At 39.8% G+C, this 25,988-nt stretch overlaps 1 protein-coding gene across 1 annotated transcript in view; it reads left to right on the top strand.

Moving 5' to 3' along the window:
• Positions 1-23,517, top strand: part of BCAS4 (breast carcinoma amplified sequence 4) — a 40,612-nt gene extending 17,095 nt beyond the window's left edge. The window contains exon 6 of the mRNA XM_048072490.2: positions 22,907-23,517. Within this exon, the coding sequence (XP_047928447.1) occupies positions 22,907-23,011 (105 nt within the window). The 3' untranslated portion in view covers positions 23,012-23,517. The remainder of the gene's footprint in view (positions 1-22,906) is intronic.
• The last annotated feature ends 2,471 nt before the right edge of the window (positions 23,518-25,988 follow it).

Below are 25,988 nucleotides of genomic sequence, written 5' to 3'. Positions count from 1 at the left end.
AACGGAGTTTGAATTTTCTACAGCTACTTTCCTTTTGGTTTGGCTGTTGCTTGAAACCTAATAAGATCTCCACCAACTAATGAAATTTCTGTACTGTCTCCAAATCTGTTTCTTTGTAGTTGTCCATCCTCTTTCCTCTGTTCTGTAGGATATCATGGCACAGATGCCCCTTAGGCATCCTTTGCCATTTGAAAATTAGGACAGTCCTGACCATTTTTGTAGGTGAGTTTAACTTGGTCTGAAATGATGGTACCAAACTTGTATATCTTCTCTCTGTAGCCTTCTTGATCAGACTGGGTATAAAAATTTGAGAGTTGCCCTCTTTGAGCAGAAAGAGTGTGTGCACATATGTGTATTTCAGCTAAGTGTTTTCCTTGTCTGATAAAACACGCTTGCTAATTTAAGTGCAAGGAAAATCTCATTCACATTGTTTTGCCATTATATTGCAAGGTGCAGTCTTTTTTTTTTTTTTTTTTAATCTTTGACTCAGTGTTTGGGCATTCAAGTTGTTTCATATAGAATTCCAATGCATGGTAACACTGGGAGAGGTGTCAAACCTGTGGGAGAAAATTGAATAATCAGAATTCGCGCTTTGTGTTAGGAATATCCAGAGGTGGTTTGAAAAGAAACGACCTTATACTAAATATAAATTACAAATATGACTGTGTAAGTCTGACAGGTTATAAGAATATAACACCTCCTGGGGGAATGGAACAGAGGAAATAACTTTCTCCTGTGAAGTTTGCAGCTCTGTAGCAGAAAAGCTTTTCTCCTGTAAAGATTGAACTCTGTATGGGAGAAACTGTGAATTCAAATCTTTTGTCCAAAGATTTTATCTGTGCCCTGGCTGAATGGGGTTCAGCAATCGTAGAGAAAGGACAGGAAACCTATTTTAGAAAACTTTAGCATGGGGAGTTTAAAAAAAAAAAAAAAATCACTAGTATCTTTTCCAATGGACCAAAACCAAACATCAGTAATTCTTCCATTTTTTCATGCATTTTGTGATAACTGGCATTTCTTAAAACCGAAAAATGTTTTCCAGTGTCATTAGATAATACTCTTAACAGAGATTTATTTTTAGAATAATTTTTAACCCTTGTATAGTTGCAGGGAAAGGCTTGTAAAATTATAACTTCAAAAAATCTCATATCAGTGCTATGAAGAAAATGTACTCCTTAGATTTTTCAGAGACTTTTTATTGTCAAACCAACAGCATAGTTCACGAATGGCATTGATTGGCAATGCTGCAAATGTTCTCCTCCAAGTGATTCCATTAGTTACTGGGCTGCCAACGCAGTGTTGCATGAATTCTAAACCATGGTACAACCGTGAGGGATATTTCACAAAATGTTGCCCTTTTCCTCTTCAAGCCAAAACTGGGGTTGATATATGATGGATCAGACACGGTTCTGAGAAAATATGCAAGTGGAAAAGATCCTTGGCATTCACAATTAGCTATTAAGTGCTCAGAAAAAGTCATAACTTACTAAGGACAAACATAAATTAATGAGTTTTAATTCTGTAAAACTGTTCTTTACATAATCTAAACCAGCAAAAATTGGTTCATAACTGTCCTCAAAGGTGATTGTGATCCAAACTGGGAAACTTTACGAATAAGAAAACCAAGATATTTTTGTTTCATGTTCTTTTCAAACATAATGAGAGTGACTGGACTGATACTCAAAACCAAGTCTGATAAGCATACAGAAAAGAAAGGGATGGTAGGTGTATTTGAAAAATCATTCTGGAATTTTGCTGCATAGTGTAAAGAAGCAGATAGTCAGAAATTCACTGTAAGTAGATCTTTTTACATTATTATTCATAAGCCCTTAATACTGTAGTGGTAGTGGGTTTTGTACCTGCAATTGCCTGGCATATTGAAAGCACATAAAATGTCTTAAGATTATAAAAAGTTGTGTTTCCATTTTAATTTTCTTACTTTCCATTGTACTCACAAAGTGTCCTTAGTGTTTTGGTTTGTGCTGCCAAGCAATGAGTGCATGTTTTTATTTGGAGCATAACTTAATGCTCTTTGTATTTCTTTCCAATAACAGTTTTTAAGTTTAATATTAAAGGCATGTTAATTTTAATTGTTATGAGATTGTTGTCAATTATTGATGATAATCTTAGGAATTTTCAGAATTTCTTATTGAACTTGGGAAGAGATTATTTGTTTTCTTGTATTCAATCCCAATTTTCTACTAATGTAATCTCTAGAACAGCAGCTGGTCATCTGAGGAGGGTTTTGCTGTTTTGTCTGGACTAAGGTGCTCGCTAATGGTTTGGTTTGGTTTGGTTTTTTTCCCTGACACCTAGATTTTGGCAAATTGAACTGGGAACTTGGTAATGGGATATGAAGTACTGTCAGTTTATTTTACCTGCAGCTATGCTTGAGGTTGATCCTGTCCTATTCTGATTCGGACTGATCCGCTAGCCGCTTTGGGAGCCCCAGAGAGGTGGCAACGGTTGTGTGTTGAGAAAGGCAACGCTTCAAAATAGGAAGATACAAGCGAGGGGATGTAGCAGGCCCAGAGGTCAAGATTTCAGCTACCCGTAGCTTTAGCCCTCATTCACCTGCTTCTCTGAGGGAGCTTGCACAGTTCTTGAAGTGGAGTCTGAGCTGCTTTACAGTTTGAGTCTGGCGTGTGCTAGGACAGCTTGAGAGAAGCTGCAACACTATGCTTGGACAGCAAGCGAGCAGTGCCACTGGTGTGAAGGAACAGGAGGTGAGGGCGCTTGGGGCTTGAACACAGCGCACAGGAGTAGAAATACAGACCTTCACATCAGGGGAGGCTGGGGGGAGAAGTGGGGAGCGTGGGCTGTAGGACCCAGCAGGCACGTGCACAACAGTAGGTAGTTTCCAAGTGTGTGTGAATGGAAGTCAAAATACGAAATGCTGCGTGTTCCCAACTGAATGATTTTGTTTGAATGCACTTACAGCAGGTGTGAAAAGTCTTTGCACTAGAAGCTGTCCAAAGCAAGAGAGTACAGTGGTGCGTAAATAAGGACTTGGGTAGCTCATGTTCTGAGCTACATACACAGCAATGGGGAGAAGTTGTAGTGTGATTGCTGCTTTACAGAGAATGACTGGTGTAAAGGGTCTCTTGTACTAAACAGGTGTCGCATGGAGGAAATCAGCTTTTAATCGAGCCATCACGTTGAAATGTTAGCAAAAAAAAAATCTCTAACATTCAACAATGGAATTAAAATAACAATCTAGAATCTTTTTAATCAGTGCTAAGAATGGCTTCTGACTTCCTGTTCTCCAGTGGGAAGGGATTAGGCCCTTCATGTTTTGAAAGAGACTGAGCCAATTCCTGTTGCAAAATTCCAGTAGAGATCAAATGAATGAAAAAAACAGGAAAAACTTGATTTGTCAGAAAGCCACCTACATTAGTGCTCTCATCTCATTTCTGTCATCGAAATTGCTTTTAAACTATAATTGCATCTCACTGACAAAAGCTTCTGGCTACATATGTAAAGATTTGTAAAATATTGCTTTTCTGTAAGCTGGGTTGATCTGTGCCAGAAAATAGAAACCCAACCTCTGCGTGTAAAGAGCTCCTCCTCCAGAGGTCAGTTTCTGTGGCTCTATTGGTTCGTGTTGTTGAGCTTTAAATATATTCTGCAGTACATGGTTTACTAGGCTTTGATGCTTGCTCTTGGAAGGCAGGAAAAAATCTTACTTCAGAAACATTTTACATAACAGTGCCATGTGCAGAGTTAAAATGAATTAGTTACAGAAAAGATATTAGCTGGTGCCAGAGAAATAAGCGGTAAACATCTCTCCACCCTGCCCTTTTTTTCACATTCTTTTGGCGGCTACTGTAAGGAATGCAGCAAGCAGTGGCTCCTGCTCACACTATTGATTTAAGCATTTGCATGTTATACATTGCAGCTCTGCACCAGCCTGTTTTCTTGGGGCAATACAGGATGTCTTGGGTTGTATCAGATTCTCTGTTTGTGCTGTCATTTCTGTCTTCCATGTGAGGCTCTGTGCCATCATATCCATTGTTAAACAGGACTGTGTGCAGTCATTGTTACAAAACAATGCATGTAAAATACACAGCTCACGATTCCGGTGGTTCGGGCTTTCTATTCATAAACGTGTGCTGTGCTGCTATAGATTCTTTTAAAAAACAAAAGCAATAAAACAAGAAAAGCTAAAACTTGGCCGCTGTGTCTCTAACATGAATGCCCTCAGGCCATCCGAGCAGCATGTTGTGAAAGGTGTGGTTGAGTCAATATCTTAGCAGAATTACTTCCCTGCATTTTTCGCACATCTCAATTTCTTTGTTACAGGTGTGCCATTTATATCTCTAGTGTTAAGAGAAATTAACCATGTTTTGCAATATATTAAAAATATTCTCTTCTACTAAACAAACGATGACTATTTTCCCTGTTTCTGTGTTTCATGGGTTATACTGTTTTCCTCGGTTTATGCTCTACCAGCTACAGTTTAATCTCTAGCTGAGATGCAGAAACATACTGCAGATTACACGATGTTAGGGTTAAACATCTCAAATGTATTGTAATCCACTGAGAAAGTATGTTCTTGCCAGCCATAGTTGTGGTGAGCTTGTTGGGAACTTTGTTTTACCATATTTCTGTGGATTATTGTCTCCACAGCATGGTATGCTCCTCCATTTATTTCTGTAACCATGTAATATATACTTTTGTAATAGTGTCTCATCGGAAGAATGTCTGTAGAAATTGTGGTCTCAGTGTGACAAAAACAAAATTTTCTGTCTTTATTTTGTTCCTATTCTTAATTCTGCACCAAAAAAAAAAGTTCAATTCATAACTTATGGTAGGGTCTGTATGGCTTAATTGAGATCAGGATGTGAATCTTGAAGCACACGATTGACAGTAGTTCCAGGCGCAAACCGCTTGCTGTGTAAAGACACCAGACAAACGGTGGGCAAAAGGAAACGTGTGTGCCATCATACTGATGGGAATTAGAGGCATACAGAAATAAAAATGACTTTACTATAGTTGTACTATAAATCTACAGTACAGCCTGGCACTATATTGAAGTGTCCACAGAACATTAAGTAGAAGACTGTCTCCAAGAAACTTGTTTGCTGAACTATGATAACACTTCAGCTTTCCACTTCAAGTCCTTTTTTTAAAGGATTAAGGTAAATACATGATTTTTCAGAAGTGAATGAACAATCAATTTTATAACCGGATAAACTGGTACAAGACCCAAGAAGATACTGTGAGGTAGTAAAGGGTTTATGCAGAAAAATCCTCACTCCAGATATTCCACACAGAGTAATTTCTATGTTAAAATCTGGATGCAGTTGGCACAAGAAAATATTGGAAAGGAATTTCTATTCTGATGTGTCTTTTATAATGCAGAACACGTAGCTTGTGGATTTTCACAGTATCCTGATGTGATACTCAGCTGTGACCTTCACTGTAAATCAAGTTATTTTTATGACTGTTTTTTTCTGGAAGTGCACTTATAGATTAAGGTGAATGAAATATGAAGGTGATCTGAGAAATGAAAATCTTGATCCTGCATAAATACTTTCAAATCAAATTAATCATAAGTATGTGTGTAGATATCTACTCACATGCAAAATGATCCACAAAATGCTGTTGTTTGTGAAATCAGTCTGAACTTTAGCATTCACCAAAATACCTGATACGATTTGTGTATGAAGTGAGGAGTGAAGTTAGTGAGGCTCTGGCAATTTTTTTTCCTTCTTCGTTTTAACGAATGCAGTGTAAGACCACAGTGCTGTTACGAAGTTGCCTGTTCTCCAAAATGTCTTGGGTAAGCAAGGTCAGTTTGAAGAAATTATAATTTTTACACAGGCATAGTCTGACAAACGTGGGTTCTACTTCCTTGCTCTGAGCAGTGTGAGTCTTACTCTCACCCCGTGTCGTGGTCTGCTTATGGAGTTTATTATTGCCTTCCTGTCTGCCCTCCCTCACTTTCACACAGATGTCCAAATAACTCTCCCCCCCTGCTTTTGCTGCCACTTAGACGGTTCTAACTGGGACGCCCACCACCTTCTGAAAATATTTTATCAACTTGTTTTCAGTGCCTCTCTTTTTTCTGTATAAGAGACAGTTGCATATGGAAGCCTCCTTCTGCATTCTGCCGGCTGCCTCTGTGACTCATTTTCCTGAATGATTGCTATTCTCTTGGTGGTTGTATGTCTTTCACATCAGTTTTGGCTGGGACCTTTATTTTTAAAAAGTTGCATGTCATCTAGGAGCATGGGTAGATGTTAAATGCATCTAGAATAAATACCTGTTTTACATGGCAATAGTGAGACTGGAATAACTTGAACTCAAGTAAGTGTAGTGGCTGTCAAGTTTTTCTGATGAACATGACAACTCGGCTGGATCTTTTGTTGGTATGCAGAAGTAAAGGGAAACCAATGTTTGTTTTTCTTTCATATGCTGGGCTATTAACTGGGGCAGTTTAGCAGCTGCTTATGCAGTGTGGAGGGACACTAGAGAAGAGACAGAAGTCAACTGGGGTTGAAAATCACTACTGCTGTCTTAGTGCAAGCTCTTCTCTCTTTGAGCCTTCAGTTTAATATATGCGGTCTTGAAGTAGCAGTAAAAGGGGTGATCTTGTTCCAACATACTTTAGAAAACGAGAATTTGTATGTTGTTACAGGGGAGATGCGTATCTTGTTTTCAAGCATCAAAACTGTCCTAGGTAAATACACATTTTTGCAGCGGTCTTAAAATTATGCAAGCTGTTAATAAAATCTGTGCAACATTTTTTTTTTTAGTACAGAGAAAGCTACTCAATTAATTCAAATTTCAGGAAAAGGGCAGTAAGTAAGGAACTAAAGATGGTAATACTTACACATATGGGTTTCATTAATGTGAGAATGATTGAAATGCTAAGTGAGTTTAAGAAACACCTGGTCTCCTTTGTGGAGAGGAAAGATTGATCTGGTGTGGAAGTAAAGAGGCTTGAGCTTTAAATACAAAGGATCTGGGGCCAGATAGGTTTTTTTGCACTATTAAGAATGTCTTGTGTTCACGTATTTGTGACATGATTATATCCTGCTAGCGTCCTTTTTCAGTCATGTGCAACGTAGGCCAATAGTTGTTTGCTTTGGTTATGACCAAAGTTGTTTGTTTTTTTGATCATTTGCAGTCATCAGAAATAGGAGCCCAACAGCCAAATAAAGTTCTGCTAATATCAAATCATGGCAGGTAAAGTTAGGAATACACCCAAAGAAAGGAGACATCCAAAGAGTCTGTAGTTTTGTGAAGGTAAAATAGTTCTAGGCACTGGTAATAGGGAACGGATGAGATGGATCCTGAGCCAGAAGTCACAGTTTCAAGTTTAATGCGCTGACTAACTTTATCATTGCAACTAGGAGCATATATTGGAGCCAGTGTTCGTGCATGGTTACTGCACAGTGACTTTTGTGAAAAGGTTTTGTTCATTTTTCCAGTCAATAAGTTTCTACCTCAATTGCCATCACCACACATGGTTCTGTAGGGAAACTTGCTTTGGAATTTACCCATCTAGATCAGGACAACAGTCGCTGCCCTGCTGCTGCTGCTCCTCAGTGGATCTGGCATACTAATGGCAGGTGCCATGCCCCAAAGTAGCCATCAGTTGCTTGCATGATAAGCAGCCATTCAAAGCATGACAGTTTTAAAAAGGCACAAATGCACATCTGTTTGTTGTTGTTTGTTTTTGTTTGTTTTTTTTCTTGGCGATAGATAATCAGAACTTCATGGCTTCAGAAATATTTATTCCTTGGTGACCTTGTGCCATAGCAAATTCCTTTTCACTCGCATTACTGAAAGGCTTGATTGCACTTTAGGAATATTACTAGAAACACACTGAGTGTCACATGAAGTACTATAAAACTAAAACGAAGCTTACCATCATGTCTTAGCATCCTCTAAGTCATAGGCCTGACTTCTACGGTAAAATGTTGATCACCTTTAGTTTTCAAGGGGGTAAGAAGTTAGGAGGTTTGTTTGTTTAAGTTGATTTCTAATCCTCGCTGAAAAAATTACATGTTTCACAAAGTGGGGAAACCTTCCATCTGCAGGTTTCCATCCCTTCTGGCTGGGCTATTTTCTGTGGTTGGCGGGCACTTCTGTCCGCATAATGGATGCGTTGCAGGAAAGGTGCTTTGCTGTGCTGGAGCCTCTAGGAGCCGTAGTGACTAGCATTTTTTTCCAGGGCCTTCAACACAAATGTGCATGCGCGCATACTCATACGGTGGTTCCCTTCTGCACGCTGTCTCCAAGCATATTTCCCTTCCCCCAGCTCTTTTACAAACTGTTTCTCCCCGAGGCAAATTTCTTGCTGTCTGGAGTACCAAACATGCACAGGCACTTTCTTTTTTTCTTTATCTTTAAATTTTTCTAGTGTAGCTATTATAAGCAGCAGTAACTAAAAGGATTATTTTACTTATTTTTTTTCTGTTCTTAGTGCATACGTGCATAAAAAAACAAATGAACCCATAGTTTATGGCTAAGTGAGGCCAGGTTTCTCCTGTTTCTTTTTTCCTTTTTTTTTTTTTTTTGAAGTGTCTTTACTCAGCAGTCACATTTTTTTCTTGTGGTAAAAAATGCAACATGAGCAGATGGCAAGTATTAACACATGAAATGCGGTGCCTGCTTGAAGTTGATTTAACAGCGCTCTAGGTTTCTGTCACTGGCGTTCAGTTAGTTAAGTAGTGTTTACAAGTTAATGAATTTGTTCCACTTGAAATATTTGATGGTATGTGCTGAGGTTCAGCAGTAAAGGGATCCTTTAGGAGTAATCGAGGAAAGCATGAGGTTTCTAGACACTGAGCTTGTGGGTTTTAGCATTTTTGCCATTAATAGGAAACTGAAAAGAGGCAGAAGGAGCAATAGTAGACAACAGCATACAGCATTTTCTCTTACATTGGTGATGGTGCTCTGAGCAGTGCAGTGATACAGTACCTTAGAGCAGCTCCATATCTGAATCGTGTAGCTTGCAATTTTATTTCTATTGAATAGTCCTACATCTCAGGCAAGAATATGAAAAACAAAGTTTTATATAGCAAATCAGACAACACTTTGATATTTCTATATGATCTGCTTGCATTCTTGCTTTCAAAGTATGAATGCAAACTATTACATATACATATATATATTTATATATATGCTATATATAGCCCACGTTGGCAGCAAAACTGCCTAGAATAGGATGATCAAATTCAGTATATTTTCAGTTCACGCGTAAGACTCCTTCCTACAATACGGCATGCTATCTACCTAATAACATTTGAAACTAGGCCAGGTCCAGGAATTGTATTCATGGTAAGAAACAAAACAAATAGTGGTTGCTGGTAATTGAGAATCATGCGCACATGGGATCATATACAGCAAATTCCTCTCTGCATGGATTGCTTAGTTTGTCAAAACTACGTCAACCTGCGAATGAGCATTCCCCGTCTGGCAACCTGTAAGCATGATTGCATGGGAAGAGTTAACACGTTTTGAGCAACCAGTGCCAAAATAGTATGTTTTAAAGGCATAGTTGATATTCCTGCCATTAGTTTTTGAGTTTAGATTTTAATTTTGTTGAGGCTTTTGTAAAAATATGCTCCTCCCTCTACTAATAGTAGTCTATTCAAATAGGGCGGAAGGCCAAGTTCCTGTTTGAAAAGGGGGCCATAGTTGCTTCAGCTGACGTGAAATGGAAGATCCGAACTACCAGATAAGACCAAAGTAATTGCTCTGAATATGCACGAGTGCATCTTTAAAACCTTAAAGCTGACAGTGATTTACGGTGTCCTTTAGGAAGGCTTTTCTCTCGAGTAAACAATGCTTAGTTAAGCACTGCTGAGACCGGTGCAGGAGCACGCTTCTGGCAGGCAGCGTGCAGCTTGCTCGACCCTGAGGCCTGAGGTCGCGGGATTTTAGCTACCTGCGAGATGGTGTCGTTAATCCCTGCCTGCCCGCGAGCTGCTCTCCTGCTGCATGGGGTTCATTCACAGACGGGAGACTTGTTAACCCCTGCCTTTTATTGGGCTTTATGGGCGTGTGACATCATTGGCAGCCAATCAGGAGGTGCTTCAGGGCTGAGTTTAAAAGCTATTTCATAATATATTTATATTCAGTGCAGATATTTCGGGCCTTCAGTAGCATTCATTTTGTCGCAGAGTCCATGTGTCAATACGGCTTATAAAAGAAAAGGTATGAAAATAACATGCTAGCTCTTAGTTTTTTTTGTAATGCAGCTGGGTGGTGAAATGCTGTAGAAAGCGTAGCTGGGATGCTGGAAAGCAGTTATTGTGGAAACGATTTTCTTCCTCCAGCAGCAGTAATGCTGCAAGCCCATCTTGGGCAATTGTTCTGTGCTCCTCGCGTTGCTGCTCCTGCTTAAGCAGCCAGACCTGCAAATACTTCCCAAGCTGCTCTGGCTTGCCAAGAACAAAAATGCAAGACAATCTGCAGAAATCGAGCACGTGCAGAGCCACCCTGGCAGCCGGGCTCAGCTCCGCAGCACTGCCGTCACCCTCACGGCTCAGCCCAGGCCCCCTCGCGCCCAGCCCTGGTGGGCGCTTTGCCTTTGCTTGGTCCCACACAGACTTTCAGCTGTCACAACTTGACCGTATTGATGGAGGGCTCTTTCCTGATTGTGTCTCTTCCAGAGAAGTCTGGTTAGTCCATTCCAACCGCTGTACTGTTCCTGCTTAACTCTTGCATTTCCAGAGCGCCCCCTGCATTGGGACCATATGTGACTGTAAAACCAAAATACTATGATCATTCTTACAGTCTTGAAATTATTTTTGGTAATAGTTGTAGCTTCTAGAAAACCCTATTTTTTTATATAAAAAGAAATGGGACCTCAGTGGTGGGACTATACTGTTTTTTTGTTTTTTTGTTTTTTTTTTTGTAGTTTGGGCTGATTCATTTCCCAGTTAGGCACAGTGGCTGTGCTCATGTCAAGCTGCTAAAATCTCTATTCACATATGTTCCACGACAGGCCTGTAAAGTGTATGTGTGCGGTGCTGACTCCTTCATCCTGTTGGAATCCCAAAGAATTTATCTGCTCCTGATCAAAAAGATTTTGAAGAAGCTTTTCAGATGCTAGCTGTATCTCTAGCATGCTGTTCACAAATGATTTAGAAAATGAGGCATACAATGAGATGAGAAAGCTTGTTGACACAGTTATTTTGAGATCACAGAAGTGAACGCCAACTGCAGAGAGTGTAGACAGACTGCAACATTGAGAGACTGGGTGGAAAAACTTGTAGCCAAAATGAAATGTCAATAATACAAGGTGATGCAAATGGGGGTGACGTGAGTGAGCCCTGCATGGTGTTGGTCTCTGAACAAGCATCACAGACTCATGAAAGCCTTCAGGTCACAGGTCAGCAGCAAGCAGGAAAGAAAATTGCATGTTAGGAATTATTAAGAGAAGTGCAAAGAAAGAAAATAAAAACCTTGTACCACTGTAAATCTATGGCTTCATCTTCAGTACTGACTGAAGTTCTGGTCCTGTTGCAGCAAAACTAGCAAAGGCACCTGGAACTGGAGTTTGGAACCACCTGTCTTTGAGAAGCAGCTAAGCAGACTAGGATTTTAGTCTTTTCCACACTAAAGAAGGATTCATTAGAGTTTTTTAAAATCTAAAATTGCATGAGGCAGCAAGTAGAAATTATTATCAAGAAAACTATTTTTTTTTTTCATGTAATATATCGCTGAAGTTTGGAACTCAATGTTGTTGTTGTATATGAGAGATTTACGTATGTTGAAGTTGATCAGACAAAGTCACTTAGCAAAGTTACCTTTTCTGTTTCTGAGATCCTCTATGCTGCAAATTCCTGTAGGTTAGGAGAGTATTCAGAGCAGCAATGCAGCATACTTGCCCTGTTTTTATACCCTAAGCATCAGTTGTTGGTCTCAGCTGGAGATGAGTTACTGAGCTTTGATTTGACAGTGTATGCATGCTGGCTATTCCTGTGTCTGTGGACAGATTTCTTATACTACTGTAGAACAGCATCATAGCTGCTGACTAGAGGTTGACGTACAAGCCAAACCTCATTGATCTTTGTTTCCTTCTGTATTACTCTTGGAAACTGAGTGTAATTTTCCATCTGCTATGACTTGTGGGTGGATCAGTTTCACTGTCTGAATGCCTTCTCATTGAGCATTAGAATACCGTATATTTTGTCAGGCTAAATTTAATGCTACTGTATGCTTGCCATGTTTTTGGTATCTGCTGGATTGCCCAAGGTGCTGTGTGCTTTCATTTCCCATTGCCTTAAATGGAAACACAGGAAATGTAGGACCAAGACCTATCTGTTTTAATACTTCTCCTTTATATTTTTTTTTTTTGCTTGAATCTCCTGAAATTCAAAAAGGATAAGCACTATATCCTGTACTTGGGATGGACTGACACCCTGCTGTGGTACAAGATAGGGACTGACTGGGTGTAGAGCAGCTTTGCTGAAAAAGACCCAGGGATCTTTTCAGACAGTAGGCTAAGCATGAGTTAGCAGTTTACCGCCAACCAGCTTTATTGGGCAATATCAACATGAACATGACCAGTAGATTGAGGGAAGTGATTGTTCTCTTTATTTGGCATTTCTTAAAATGCACCTCGAATACCAAGTTTAGTTTTGGAAGCCTCAGTATAAGAAAGATGTTGATAAACTTGACTGAGCTCTGGAGAGGGCCACAAAGATACTGAGGCTGGAGCACCCAGTCAGTGAAAAGAATCTAAGACAGCTGACTTTATTCAGCCTGAAGAAGAGAAACCTTACTGGGACCTAATAGCAGCCTTCCAGTGCATAAGAAGTTACTAAGAAGATGAAGCTAAGTTCTTTGGTGAGGTGCATAGCAGGTGAAGAGGAGACAGTGGTCATAAATTGCACCGGGGGGTTCTGACAACTTGTTCGATGCTGCTGGAACTACTGTAATAAAATGGGTGAGTTTACATACAAAGTTTCATACTGATTAGTTGCCCCCATTTTACAGATAATAGAAGAGAAGTGCAGTAACAGTAAAGGCTGTTATTTAGTCATGTAGACTACATCCAGATGCCTTTCTAGTATGAGCTTGAGCTCAGTCATGTTGCACATTCATAATGTCTGATTGCTTTTTTATCATCTTAGACAAGGAGTCAAAAGGTTATTTTGTATTATGGCAATATTGAAACAGAGAGCCAGCTTGGGAAGCAGGCTCTTTCCTTGACTTGGCTACTGCGACAGACTCAGAGTGAATCATTCACCAAGGAAAGGAGGGTGAACTCCTTGTGTTTTGTTGTCTCTCTTTGGTCAATCTATTTTTTTATTAGCTTTATCTGATTCTCATTATAATTACAGACTCCCTTCTGGATATAATGCTACCTCATGCTTCAGATAGATGGTATTGTTTTTGTTTGCTTTTGTCTATGATATTACTCCAGAAAGTGAAAGCAATTTGAGTTTTTCCTTGGGGACTTCAGCTGCTGTTCCATGTGCAAGAGGCTCCAAATGTTTAAATGTCTTAGATGATTTCTATGTTGGTTAGAATTGATTGCAAAGGGACCTATAATTTGAGGTTATTACTATTCTAGTATTGTATGTGCTCGACTCAGACACCGTATTAATAAAGAAAAAAGTGCTCATATAAGTCTCAGACTGACAGCTTTGGAGTCTGCTGTTTATGCCTTAACCCACTGCTGCAGAAAGGCTGAGAGATGGGATTGGAACTTTATTTGAGAATCCCTAGCCCTCTACTTTAGCACTTGTGGGAGAAAAAGCTATCTAACATCTGTGGATGTAACTTTCAGTCCCCTAGGAACTGGAATGAAACAGTTGGCAAGTGATACATTAGTGAGTAATGAATAAATTAATGTTGAGTATTGGACATGAGTAACAGACATAGATAGTACTGTTGGACTTTGCACGTTTTGTTTGAAGTGCCACTGGATAGTATGAGTACAGCTCTGCTTTTTTTTTTTTTCCTTTTAATTTATAATTTAACTTGTGCAAGAAGGCAGAAAACCTACTTAACCAAAACCTATATAACCCTAATACCACATGGGGATTCCTCAGCAGTTAGGGAATGGAATAAATAGCCTGGAAATGCTGAGTTTAAAGCCCAAGGTTAACACGATTAAGACCACAGACAGAGTTCAAGTAATTTATTGCTTCTGTTACAATTACTGAATAATAGAAGTTAGAAACAACTTTCAGAGGTCATCAGGTCTGGTTCCCTACTGAAAGCAAGGTCATCTTTGGAGTTAGATTAGGCTTGCCAGGGTCTTGACCAGTCAAGTTTTGAGCATCTCTGAGGATGGAGATTTTACGACCTCTCTGGGCACCTGTTCCAGTCTTTGAGTACTTCATCAACAGTAATCTGTTGCATATGTCTGATTGGTATTTCTCTTTCTGCAACTCCTATGAATTGTGTGTAGTTTTTTTGCTGTGTTCTTCTGAGTCAAGTCCAGCTCTGTTTTCTCTTTAAGTAACTCTGTCTTCATCTATTAGGTAGTTGAAGACATCAGCTGTATTGCACTTCTCTTCCTCAGGCTGAGGAAACAGGCTGTCTTAACCTCTCATCAAAATATATGTGCTCCAGCCCCCAAGCATCTTGATCGTCCTCTGCTGGACTTGGTCCAAGTATGTCAGTGCAGTAAATCCTTTATGAATTGGGGAGTCCAAAACCAGACACAGTACTCTGTATTCAGTCTCGCAGGTACTAGATAGTTCGGAGTGATTGCTTCCCTAAGTCTGTTGGTTGTGCTTTTACTCACACCAGTATGCCATTAGTTCTCATCACTGCCGAAACACCCCGTTGATTCTGGTTCAGCTTGTTGCCTGTGAGGGCTCCTGTACTTTTTTCTCCAAAGCTGCTTTCTAGCCAGCTGTTAACTGGGTTAGGTATCAATTATTTGACCTAATTAGATCTATGCTGTCTCTCTTCAATCACTTTTTGTTTGAAGTGTTGGGTGTGGAGTCCCAAAGGATTTGCTCCATATTTTCTTGGGGAATGAGGTACGGCTAAGCATCCTGTAGTTACCCATATCTTCCTCCTTGACCTTCTTGAAGATGAGGATGGCATTTGGCTTTTTTCCAGTCATCAAGAACCTTCTCTGATTGCCCTGACCTTTAAGATGACAGACAGCAGCCTTACAGTGATGTGAACCAGCAACTTACACATCCTCAAATGCATCTGTTTCCCCCAGTACACCTGTGGGTTTTTCACTTGCTTGTTGTTTTTACCAGTTTGATGTAAGAGTCTCTATTTGGATCTGCCCTGTCTTACACACCTCCTTAGACTGTACCTCTAGAGAGGGACTTGGGAATTCTGGGGGCAAACCTGGCATTAAATCCCACGACAAAGAATGTATTGAGTTATCTCATTAGTAAAATGAGCATACTTGTGTTAGAAGGACATTGTGAAGATCAGATGTCCAGTTTCTGCCTTTTGTGCTCCTGCAGATAGAAATGCTTGGTATTATTGTTACTATTTATCTTAGTTTGCCTCATTCTTTCTTTCAGTCCTGCTCCCTTTTGGCTTTCCTGAAGATTAATACATGAGGAGCAGCCCCAAATGTATCCCCGCTTCTTGTTGAGAAATAAATTGAGAGAGTGAGAGTGCTGAAACCAGAGCAAACTGTCTCATAGATGCGGACTGTCAGACCAATCACAAATCGCAACAACAAAACAAATCCAGACTTTCTTTTTTTTTTTTTTAAAGGACATGCTCCTTCTGCCAACAGTATATAGGGAAAATGATTATATTAGTGAGAGACTAGATTCATCACTGAAGGGAAGAAAGACTGGTGGATAACATGCCTAAGCACAAGATCTCAGACTGTACAGTTCGAACACAACTTGCTGTGAGGTTCTTCAGAACTGTTGCATCTCTCCTCTGTCTCACGCTCTCTTAGCAAAAGCCTCTGCGTCCTGTTTTTTTAGACAGCTAATAAAGCTTTAAAGCCTTCACAGTAATCCCGTGGACTTGAAGGAAAAAGGAGAAAGTAAGATTGCTTTCAAACAGAATCCTGTAGCATGAATTTACTGAGGTCAGTACTGGAAAGTTTTGTGGGTGCTGTGGTGAGGTCAGATGTCCAGCTCTGCTGCCTTCAGCTCACGACAGGCGCAGGTCCCAGAGTCAGAATAGACTTCTGTATTTTCTCAGGAAGAACATTCTGCAATTTATGTTCCTAGCCACGGTGTGTTCTCGGCTTAAAGAATCATAGATAAATTTCCTAACCTTGCCGACATAGTAAAAGAAGCTGGGCACGTCAAGTTGAGAATGAAGTCCAATTCTTGCAAGTCATACAGGGTAAAGAATATAAGTATAAATTGGGGAGATAAGCATAAAGTGGGCTCTGAGGCTTGTGTTCTGAAAATTGGAGTGGTTTGACATTACTGTTGGCCTCCCTTTCAGAAGCTGCTCTCTTGAAGATGGGAATTTACACCCATAATCTAGCTTTTGCAATTAATAGTTTTGGCACCTTATCACAAACCCACCTATCTTCTGTGACTCCAGGTAGCGTGCCAGACTGAACTAGGATGGGTGCGGTGTGGCGACATACTTCCTTCTGCTGAGCCTGAGAGAAAAATAACCTCTGGGAGAGGAATGGGGAGGACAGCTGTAGGCAGTGAAGTTTTAAACCAGTGCTGCAGGATCTGCCAGAATTCCTCTGTCAGTCCTGATTTAAATCCGGGCTCTGCCATGACTTGCTGTCTGTCTGTCATCCAGCCTTTCTGTCTTGGTTTCCCAAGGTGTAACAGTGTTTGACTAGTTTGTAAGGCTATTGTTAGGATTAATCTTCGATCTATTTTGAAGTCGCTAATTAAAAGGTGATTCCTTGACACTGGTTAAGCAACTTTGAGAAGCTTTAAGAAGCTTCTGAGAAGCTTTGTTAGTTGGCTAAGGATAACCCTTAGCACTGTTTTTACACTGCTTGTTTCTTCACATTCGTGTAGATGACTTGTGACGTTGTCTTTTCACTGGAGCGTTTTACTCAGCACGCGCTATAGAAGAACTGAGCTCATTTGTCTTGACACAGTGGGATTACTAGCCCCACAAACGGGAGATAAGAATTACCATGGAAGCCATCCAAAACAAAAGAGGTCTCTGATGTGGCAGCAGTGCACGTCAGACCCCCTCTCCTCTGTTAAAAATGTCCTTATTAAATTATTTTCTTGGTACATAGCGAGTGTTTAACGGATGATAGTATGCCTGAGAACGGAACTGTAGATTATCTCATGTTTAAATATGTATGGATGTAAGGTTCAAAAGAAGTCCAAAGACATTAAGCAATTTTGATGGTGGCTTGACTTACTTTTTTGTTAAGAGGAGCTGCAGGAGAGTAAACTTCTTTCAGGCAGTATGAGATATCTGGACAATATTATAGCAAACTATAAGCGATTAATGCAGTGGAAATGTTGGGCAATGAAATGACTTTCTAGTTCAGAAAAAATCAGATGTATAGTAGGTCAAATGTCAGTGCATTTACATAACTGGCTGGTAACAGCCCTTTCCGATGGGTGCAGACAGTTCGGCTGGGCAATGCGAGGCCTTTTCAAACTCTGACCCGCTTTCACAGACTGTTCCGTCCTCAGTCCCCCGATTCAGAGTGATTCCTTCTGAGAAGAACGTGCAGGTGAGCATTTGTTGTGCTCAGCATCAGAGCTGATGTGTGAAAAATATTGCGACTATTTCATAATTTTCCCAAAAGTATCTCACAAGGGGCCACTACCTCTGTACTAGATGGACTGGCAATAATCGGAACAAGACTGGTTAGGAGAGTCAAAATTGCTAGCTTTTTATTCTTAAGTATTTTTTGATGTTGAACTTTAAATCTATTTTAGTTGAAATTGAAAATATTTTACCATTGTTTTATAAAATTGTACAAAAATTTAAGATTGATAGGGACCCGAATCAACACTTTTGAAATTTTGCTGGAAAATTTTGGCCTTTTAGTTAAAATGAGGATGTTTGCCTGATTTTGGAGCCACCAAAAAACAGCTTTCAGTTTTTGCCTGGTTTTGATCATTCCTACAGTCTACATAATGATCTTAATACCCCTGAGAATGACCAAATCTGGAAAATAATTTTTGCCAGACAGGCAAGAATCAACTCTTATCTTTGATAGCAGAGTTTAAATTGCTGCTGCAGGTTTCTGTAGAGAAGTGCTCCTTGAGCTGCGCTCTAGGAAGCTTTAGAGGTCCTTCACTGGAAGCTAACAGCAGCAAATATGTTTATTGGTGTCAAGGGAAAGGTGTTAGTGCTGCTTCAGGTGGTGGGCAGCAGATGTACGATAAATGGCTTCAGGAGCTGCGGAGACATGAATAGCACTGTAGGCAAAGTCAGCATCACGGCCCAGCAGTGTGGACATAATATTTTATTTTCATAGCTTTGAAGAGGCAGAACTGACCAGGAGCTCAGCTCAAAGTAAGAATGGAAGTTCAAGTTACTGGCTAAGTTTCCAGAAATGCAGCATGTGAAAGGTTAACTTTTTTTTTCTGTGGGAAGTAATATCCCTCCTCATTTTCTCAGGTAATCTGCTACTTTCTGTCTGTGAAAATAGCTCAGTGTTTTAGCTGATAATGATCAGGCACACTGCAATAGCCCGGATAAACATACTGTTTGGAATAGGGTCAGAAATCTTCACAGTGATGCCGCAGCTTTCTGCTGGTGCCCTTGCTGGCTGTGGCAGTGCCCCTGCACCCCAAGAAGAACCCGCGTCCTGTGCTTGCCCGACTGCTTCTGTGATGGGCTCCCAGGTGAGGGGCTCCCAGACTATGGGCTCCGTTCCTGCTCTGTCTGGAGGTACAGAGGGAAAGAGCCAGGGACAGATGGATGAATTGCCTTGCTGGGCTGGGCTCGCGGCCCCTCAGGGGTGGATGCCCTACATCTGCTTAGAAAAGCGCTACCAAAGTGGATTACTGGAACATCTTTTAGATACTTAAATGGAAAGGCAACAATTTTCTGTGTCCACATCAGGATTCTTGCAGCTCTTGCCTTCAGTGTAAGGTTGCTGTGCAGGAGCTGAGGCAGGCTGACTGAAGGCTGCCTATGAAAATGAAGCGAAGTGAGCCGACACATTCAGCCTAGCATTTGTATTTTTTCTTCAACAGAATGTGGAATCTGCCTGTGAATTAAACTGTTTCCCGGAGGTGATATAATCTGTAAGTGATCACCTTTTGACCCAACTTTGCTGTTCTGATGCTAGGTTGCAGTTGTCAGAGTAACCACAAAGCTCTTAAATGGGTCATTTTCGTACTGCTCTCATGTCTTTTGCTCTCCCAGCTGGGGGCTTGCCTTTTAGGGGCTTCAAACTGATTTTCTCAAGGGGTGCTTTTAGTGCCTTAGATAGTATGTCACACAACTTGTCTCCCTGGATGACTGAGCTGCCTGTCGAAGAGTAACGCGCTGAAGTCTCTGGAGCTGCCACCAGAAGTTTTAATCTTTCAGGCATGATTGTACATGCCATTTCAGTTAGTTGCCTGCAAGTGCAGAATTACTGCGTGCACTTTATTTTTCAAAAGCACTCTTCAAGTGCTCTAATCTTTTCATTTCTACTATTTCATCTAGCTTCATCTAAACCTGTTATTCTTCCTTCCAAATGCTAAATTCCTCTGTAATTTCTTTATTCCTTATTTCCTCAGTTTATTCACTCATTGTTGGATCTTTAAGTTAACGGCTTCCACGTTTGGGAGAAAACTTGCAGTGGTATGAGGCATCCCAACAGAGCTCTGTTTCCCGCTCGTGTTTCACTGACTTTCCTACTTGTCAGCTTCCTTTTCCTTGTTAGAAACTCCAATGCAGTTGCAGATTGGGCTGCAATGATGCCTAGATTTAGATAGATATGCGTGCTTTGTATTTCGTGTTGTTATAGGCTGTGTTTTCTAAGGGGACTTCATTGGGGGTCAGTAGTGCTGGATACCATTCTGTGATGCTAAAACGTGTATTGGCTTGAAATACCTGATGTCGTAAATGTTCAGTTTTGAAACGTTGAGCGAGCTTACTGCTAGTGACAGGTGTAAGGCTTACAGCTCTCTGTCAGTACTGCTGCTGGAATTCACGTGCAGCGCAAAGCTGCTGGACTGTGCTCAGCTGTCTCACACCTGACCCGAGACAAGTTAGAGGAGAAACAAGGATTTGTGTATCAGCACGCAGTAGGTGCCTTAGGCGTTCAGAGGCCAGTGAGATGACAGCACCTTGTCCTGAGGCCTTTATAGCCTGGATTAGACATAAACACGGCTTATGGCCACCTGGCCTCCAGCAAACCGCTGTTGTAGGCACTGCCACCAGCGGTTTTATTTTATGGTATGGATGCCATCCTAATGAGAGCACCGACTTTCTAAGAACCGTAATCTGGCCTATATTAGATTGTGACAGACACGAATCAAATGATCTGGAGGTGAAAAGCCATTTGTTGCCACTTAAGCCTTTATTTTTTTGTGACTTGAATAGGCTTTGGAATTTCAAGTCACCCCCTCTCCTCCCGTTTTTCTTTCCCCCTCCTTAGCTAGCAACTGTATTGCTTTTTCTTTAAGCTTCAAAGCAGCCTGACCACAAAGGAATTATTTCATCTTCAGTCTGTGTGATATGTGCAGCGCAGATTCCCTGTGCCCTTGTCTTTTAACCCTGTATGGCATTTGTACCATCGTGAAGGAAAGCTTTTCTCAGAGCCGTTCCTTGTAAAGTGTTGTCAGGTTGTAGGGATTGGTATCTTTGCCTCTCATTTACTATTGAGAGTCCAAAGCATCTTAGTACTGCACTGTGAACGCAGATTGTTACAGCTTGTTTTTTCCTCTCCTTTCTGTTTTGCAGACATGAACCTAGTAACTAGTAGTACTACATGATCGATTCAGATTCTTTATCTTCTCTTACTCAGTGGTTTTGACTGGCTGCTGATTTTAAATCTTAGGTGGAAAAAAAATTGATTGCCTTCTACATTAAAGATTCTAGAATTCTACCCATTAAAAGGAGCCTATCTCCTTCTGCTTGGGTCTGCACATAAAAACCGCAAAACTACATGCGTCTGTTGATGGTTTGCACTGTGTTTCTCTCCCATAGCAAGGTTTTTATATTCTAATATCTGGCAAGTGTCCTCCAAGAACGTGGTCTTGTTCTCCTAGATGTGCTAACGGAGAGTTTGTCAGCAGAACCCCAGTCATCCTGACTGCTTTGACAATGACAGCAGAGCAATGCAGCTTAGGTACCTGGCTCCTAGGTCGTTATATAAATGAATATTTCCTTTTTAAATCATGCCTAGATGTATGTGGAGAGACAGCATCTGTTCCCATGAATTAACAGTGGAATATCAAGAAATTTATGTAAACAGAATTGAAACAGCTTGGAACACATAACTGAAAATTAAATACAGATAAATGTGAAGATTACATCTACCTAGTAAACTGTTTTGTGGAAGTATACATTACATTTAGAGCCTGAAGACCTTTAGCTTTACGGAAGGTTAGGTTCTTAATTTTCCATTGAGACTGTGATTTTAGCTAGAGGTTTGAATAGTTGCACTGTAGAAATATTATTTGATCCTCCTCAGTACAGGATTAATCAATTATTTGAATTCTTCAAAACCCCACAAGCAAAACTAAATCCCTCTCTATATTTCTTTAGTCAGTCTTTTCCAGTGTTACTAACTAATTTGCATTTTCTGTGCTTTAAAACTGATTTCCCCTGTGTTCTACTCTATTTTTAACTGTTCAATATTAATCCAGCTAAGGTGATTGCTAAGCTAAGTCGATAGAATCAGGTGTGAAAGCAAACAACTTTACATTTTCAGAATTGTTTACAGATCCAGTTTTCTTGTATTGGAAAATAACTTTAATTATGAGATGCTGCAGGGTTTTTTTTTCCTCTATCTCTCTTGTACAAGAGAGATCAAGAACACACATGCAAATATAGGTGATCAAGAAGCCACACACACACACACACACACACACATATATATATATATATATATATATCGTCACCTGTATTTAGGAGTAAGATTCATTTTCACCATTGTTCATATGGAATGCACCTGGTTTGAAGTTACTAGCTAGAGGTCCCTCATCTTTTCATAGCGTTATGGATTCCCAAGATATGTATTGCAAAAGCAGGAGACTAAATGAACAGAAAATGAACAAAAACATTTGTAACTTTACCATTCCAGTTCCTGATGCTCTTACCTGTTTTAGAGTAACATGTTTTGAAAGAAAGCTGCTCCTCCCCGCCCCCCCCCCCCCCCCCAAAATAAAACCAAAAAAGTATTTGGCATAAAGGAACAAACACAATAAAGCTAGCTTTCCGAGGAATTTAACTTCCCCCAGTGCTAAAATTTCAATGTACTATTTAAGTATTGTAGTTACAACAGTCTGTGGTTAAATATGCATTCTAGGATGCTGGGTGCAAAATCAAAGTAATCACCAGCATATTCTTGTGCCAGAGCAAGTAGAGAACTCATTTTAAAAACAGACAAAACCACAACTTTCTAATGGTGGGAAGTACAGTATCCTTCGTGAAATAAAGCAAAATACAGAGTGGAAGGCTTTTTGTTTGTTTTTGAATTGCAGCTTTAAACAATTAGCTTTAACACTAAAGGACAAGGATGTTGCGAGATACGGTTTGCAAACATGGTTCATCATGAAGTCATTTTCCATTTGGAGCCTACCATGTCTTTTGCCAGAGCACACTAAGTAGTATTTTTGTATTCAAGCAATTTCAAAACCTGTACCTACCTGTACAGTGAGGTAATGGTTGACAGCAGGGTACCTGCTCTCCATTCTTTTGATTGACATTCATGCAAGCTACTAAAGGTTTAATCAAGCCACTTCATCATCCACATCTTCTCCTTCATTTGGTGCACAGAATGCAGCTCCAGTGCATATACTTACTCTGAAGAATCCCTCAAGGTATTATTTCCTGTTATTTAACAATAAGATTAATTTCTGTCCTGTTCTTGTTTCAGAGTTGTCCTCCATCAGTGGCACACTCCTATGATCTGCCAAAACTCTACAGAACTGAAGACTATTTTCCTATGAACTATGTAGGTACCAAATACCCAAACCACTAATTTGTGTCTCCCAACAGCTTTTTAGGAAAGGCTGGGTTTGTTCTTATGGCTCATGCTTCTTTCTAATGACAAAGTAACCATTACATGTCAGATCTTTGTTTAGTATTTCTATGGGAAGTTAAAGCTTTCCAATCGTACTGTGGCCATACAGACACTTATTCTAAGATTTGGTCACAGTAGTTTGCACTATAAGCTTACTAAATCAGCAAAGAAAATACACAAAAACTTACTTTGTTTACCCTCACATTTTTATAACTAAAATGATCAGAAGGTTGAAGAGTGTGCTAGTATAGCACGCTAAAAGTATCAATACAATTTGTTAATACTGCCAGCTTCACAAATGTTCGGGTTTTACAGGAAAGCATAAAATCAATATCAGAATTTAAAAATTCAATAAATCACACATGGCTAGAGCTTCCACCACTCTTCTTCAAATGAGGGATAGGGTTTTAAAAGCTGTTGTGTAACGTAAGTTGAATGGTATGAATAAACTTTCTGCAAAGTTATTATGGACCTTTGGATGTGCCATTTTGTAATGAAGATTCTATTTAACCAGCACCAGAAGAATAGTTCAACATCCCACCCGTAGCTTTTTTGACTGCAAAATACGTCTAGGGCAACCAAAAATACCCCACTCACTTGTCTGAATAGAAAACACTAGAGATGGTTATATACTTAGTTTAGAAGATACTCGTCTTCCTTATACACAGAAAATCTCACTATGGCAACAATAAGGGGGTATTGGCTGAGATGGTAGGTTGCTTCTGGAAAATAAACAATTTTAGATGATTGGCTTTGCATATAGTACAACTTGGAGAAATAGGAATAAATGCTCTTTAATGGAGGATCCAATGTAAATACTGGAAAAGGAGAGGAAAAAAAAGGGGGAAAAAAAACCTTATGGTGAAAGTAAAGCTACATGGCTTTGAGTAACCATGGAGACCAATGCTTTTCTGATGCAGAAATAAATGAACTCAACCTTTTCATATTTATTAGTGGAACTGATGATGAAAGATAAAGTTGAATTAAAATATAAAGCAATAGACAGACCTAGTCAATGTCTCTGCCCCTGCAATGCAGGTTATTGAAATGGATTATTACAAATGAACTGGTATTACAGAGAGGAAAATTAATTATGAAGGTAACAAAATAAATACTCTAATTATACCAACCCATTTATCCAAATAGCAGCAGCTTTATTATCAGAAGTGAAGAGACAGTACAGACAGCATACTCCTGACATTTTTTTTTTGGTTCTGATGAAAAATTGAAATAAACTTATTTTATCTTAGTAGTGTTTGTAATACATGTACTACAAAATGGATTGCTGTATTAGTGGATATTTGAAATTATTAATTTCTTGGTGATAATGATAGAAAGTTAGCATAAAAATACTGGGTAAATATTCAGGTTTCTGTCTTGTCAAAGGGTCAAGCATTAATTGGCAAGTTCTTGCAGAAATGTTTCAGCCGGACAGAGGATGGCAGTGTTAAATGTCACTTGTTCAGTACGATTAAGAGCTTGTGAAGTACAACTTCAATGCACATATTTCTGGAACATCATGTAAAAGATTTTGACTGAATACAAATGCTAGTGTAGATAAAGTGTTAATTCACAGTACCTGAAGGAAAATGCTGAGATCATGTGTGACATTAGTGTATGGTGCTGCTGGTAGAAAAACTAGTTTAGCCAAAGCTGTCTCTCTGTCACTGCTGGAAAATAACTGTTTAGGTTGGATGAAAGCTTGTGTTCTGTAACCATGCTTCAAGGAGGTAGGGGGAAGGGATGGAAGCAGAGGAGTGTAGTAAAGAACTGGGAAAAGTGTCCTTGTTGAAGCAGTACGTGTCGGCTGCAGGTCAGTGCAGTAAATGATGGTCCAGAATTACTCTTATTGCAAACCCATAGAAATAGATTGTGTCATATAAAAATGCAGCTACCCCTAACGATCTCAGACTGTCCTCACCTGTCTCAGGCATTTGTCAAAAGTCAAATTACCAGGCCACACTTAGAGATTTTGTTGTGCAAAGCTGTCTTGTGTCTAGAAACAATGTGTATGGTAATGTCCTCCTGCTTCCTCACACAGTTAAACCTTCAGATTTCAGATAACATGTTTAGGATGGAAACAAAGTTAACTTTGCTTCAATTCAGGTAAACTGGCTGATGCAAATTATTTAGCAAATTCTCAAGTTAATGATCTTTCTGCTGTATTGTGCTGGCCAAAGCCTGGACACAGACTAGTGCTTTCAAGGTCTTCTGCTGAAGACAGCAGACTTAACGGGTCAGCTTGAGCTGGCTACTCTGCACGCACAGCTGGCATGTTGCTGGAGTTCTGCTAAGGAACTTTAGTAAGGTATGTAAACATTGGGTAACTTCCACCTCACACAACTATAATAGTGCCGTAATGTGAAATTACACAAACTGGATTTAAGGTTTCTCTAGTTTTATTGGGCTGTTCCTCTTCTGCTTTTTGACTTCCTCAAAAATAAAATGTGTGGTTTGCCTCAAATCTAGAAAGGAATTCTTGCCTAGACCAATACTAAGATTTTTAAAGTAACTTGTTTGAAATACTCTAAGTCTAATCTAAAACTGAAACAACCCCTATCCTTAACACTTCTGCTAAGTACCATTTTTATGCAAGACCTTCCATCACTACATAAAATTGTATTTCTTATCAATGGCATTTTCTGACAAATAAAACACTTCTAATGACTTCATATTTCAGTCTCACTATTCACTGGCTACAACCAGGAGCTCAGACTTTGGAAATTTGGCCTTAACTGTAAACTTCACCAATATGAAGTAACTTTGACGGATACTGAGACAAATATGATGCAGAGTCATAAAGTGATTTTTACTTAACAGATAAAGGTTGCAGTACTACCACTTAAGAGTTTTTGTGTGTTTGTTTTCTTTAGTTTTATTTAACCTCTTAAAGCCTAGGTGAAATGACACACAACAAATTCTGAAATGTCATGTA

This window comes from Anser cygnoides, chromosome 16 (assembly GCF_040182565.1).
Source record: "Anser cygnoides isolate HZ-2024a breed goose chromosome 16, Taihu_goose_T2T_genome, whole genome shotgun sequence".
Lineage (NCBI taxonomy): Eukaryota > Metazoa > Chordata > Aves > Anseriformes > Anatidae > Anser > Anser cygnoides.
The sequence above is the reverse complement of the archived record's forward strand: the minus strand, read 5'-3'. Positions and strand labels throughout refer to the sequence as shown.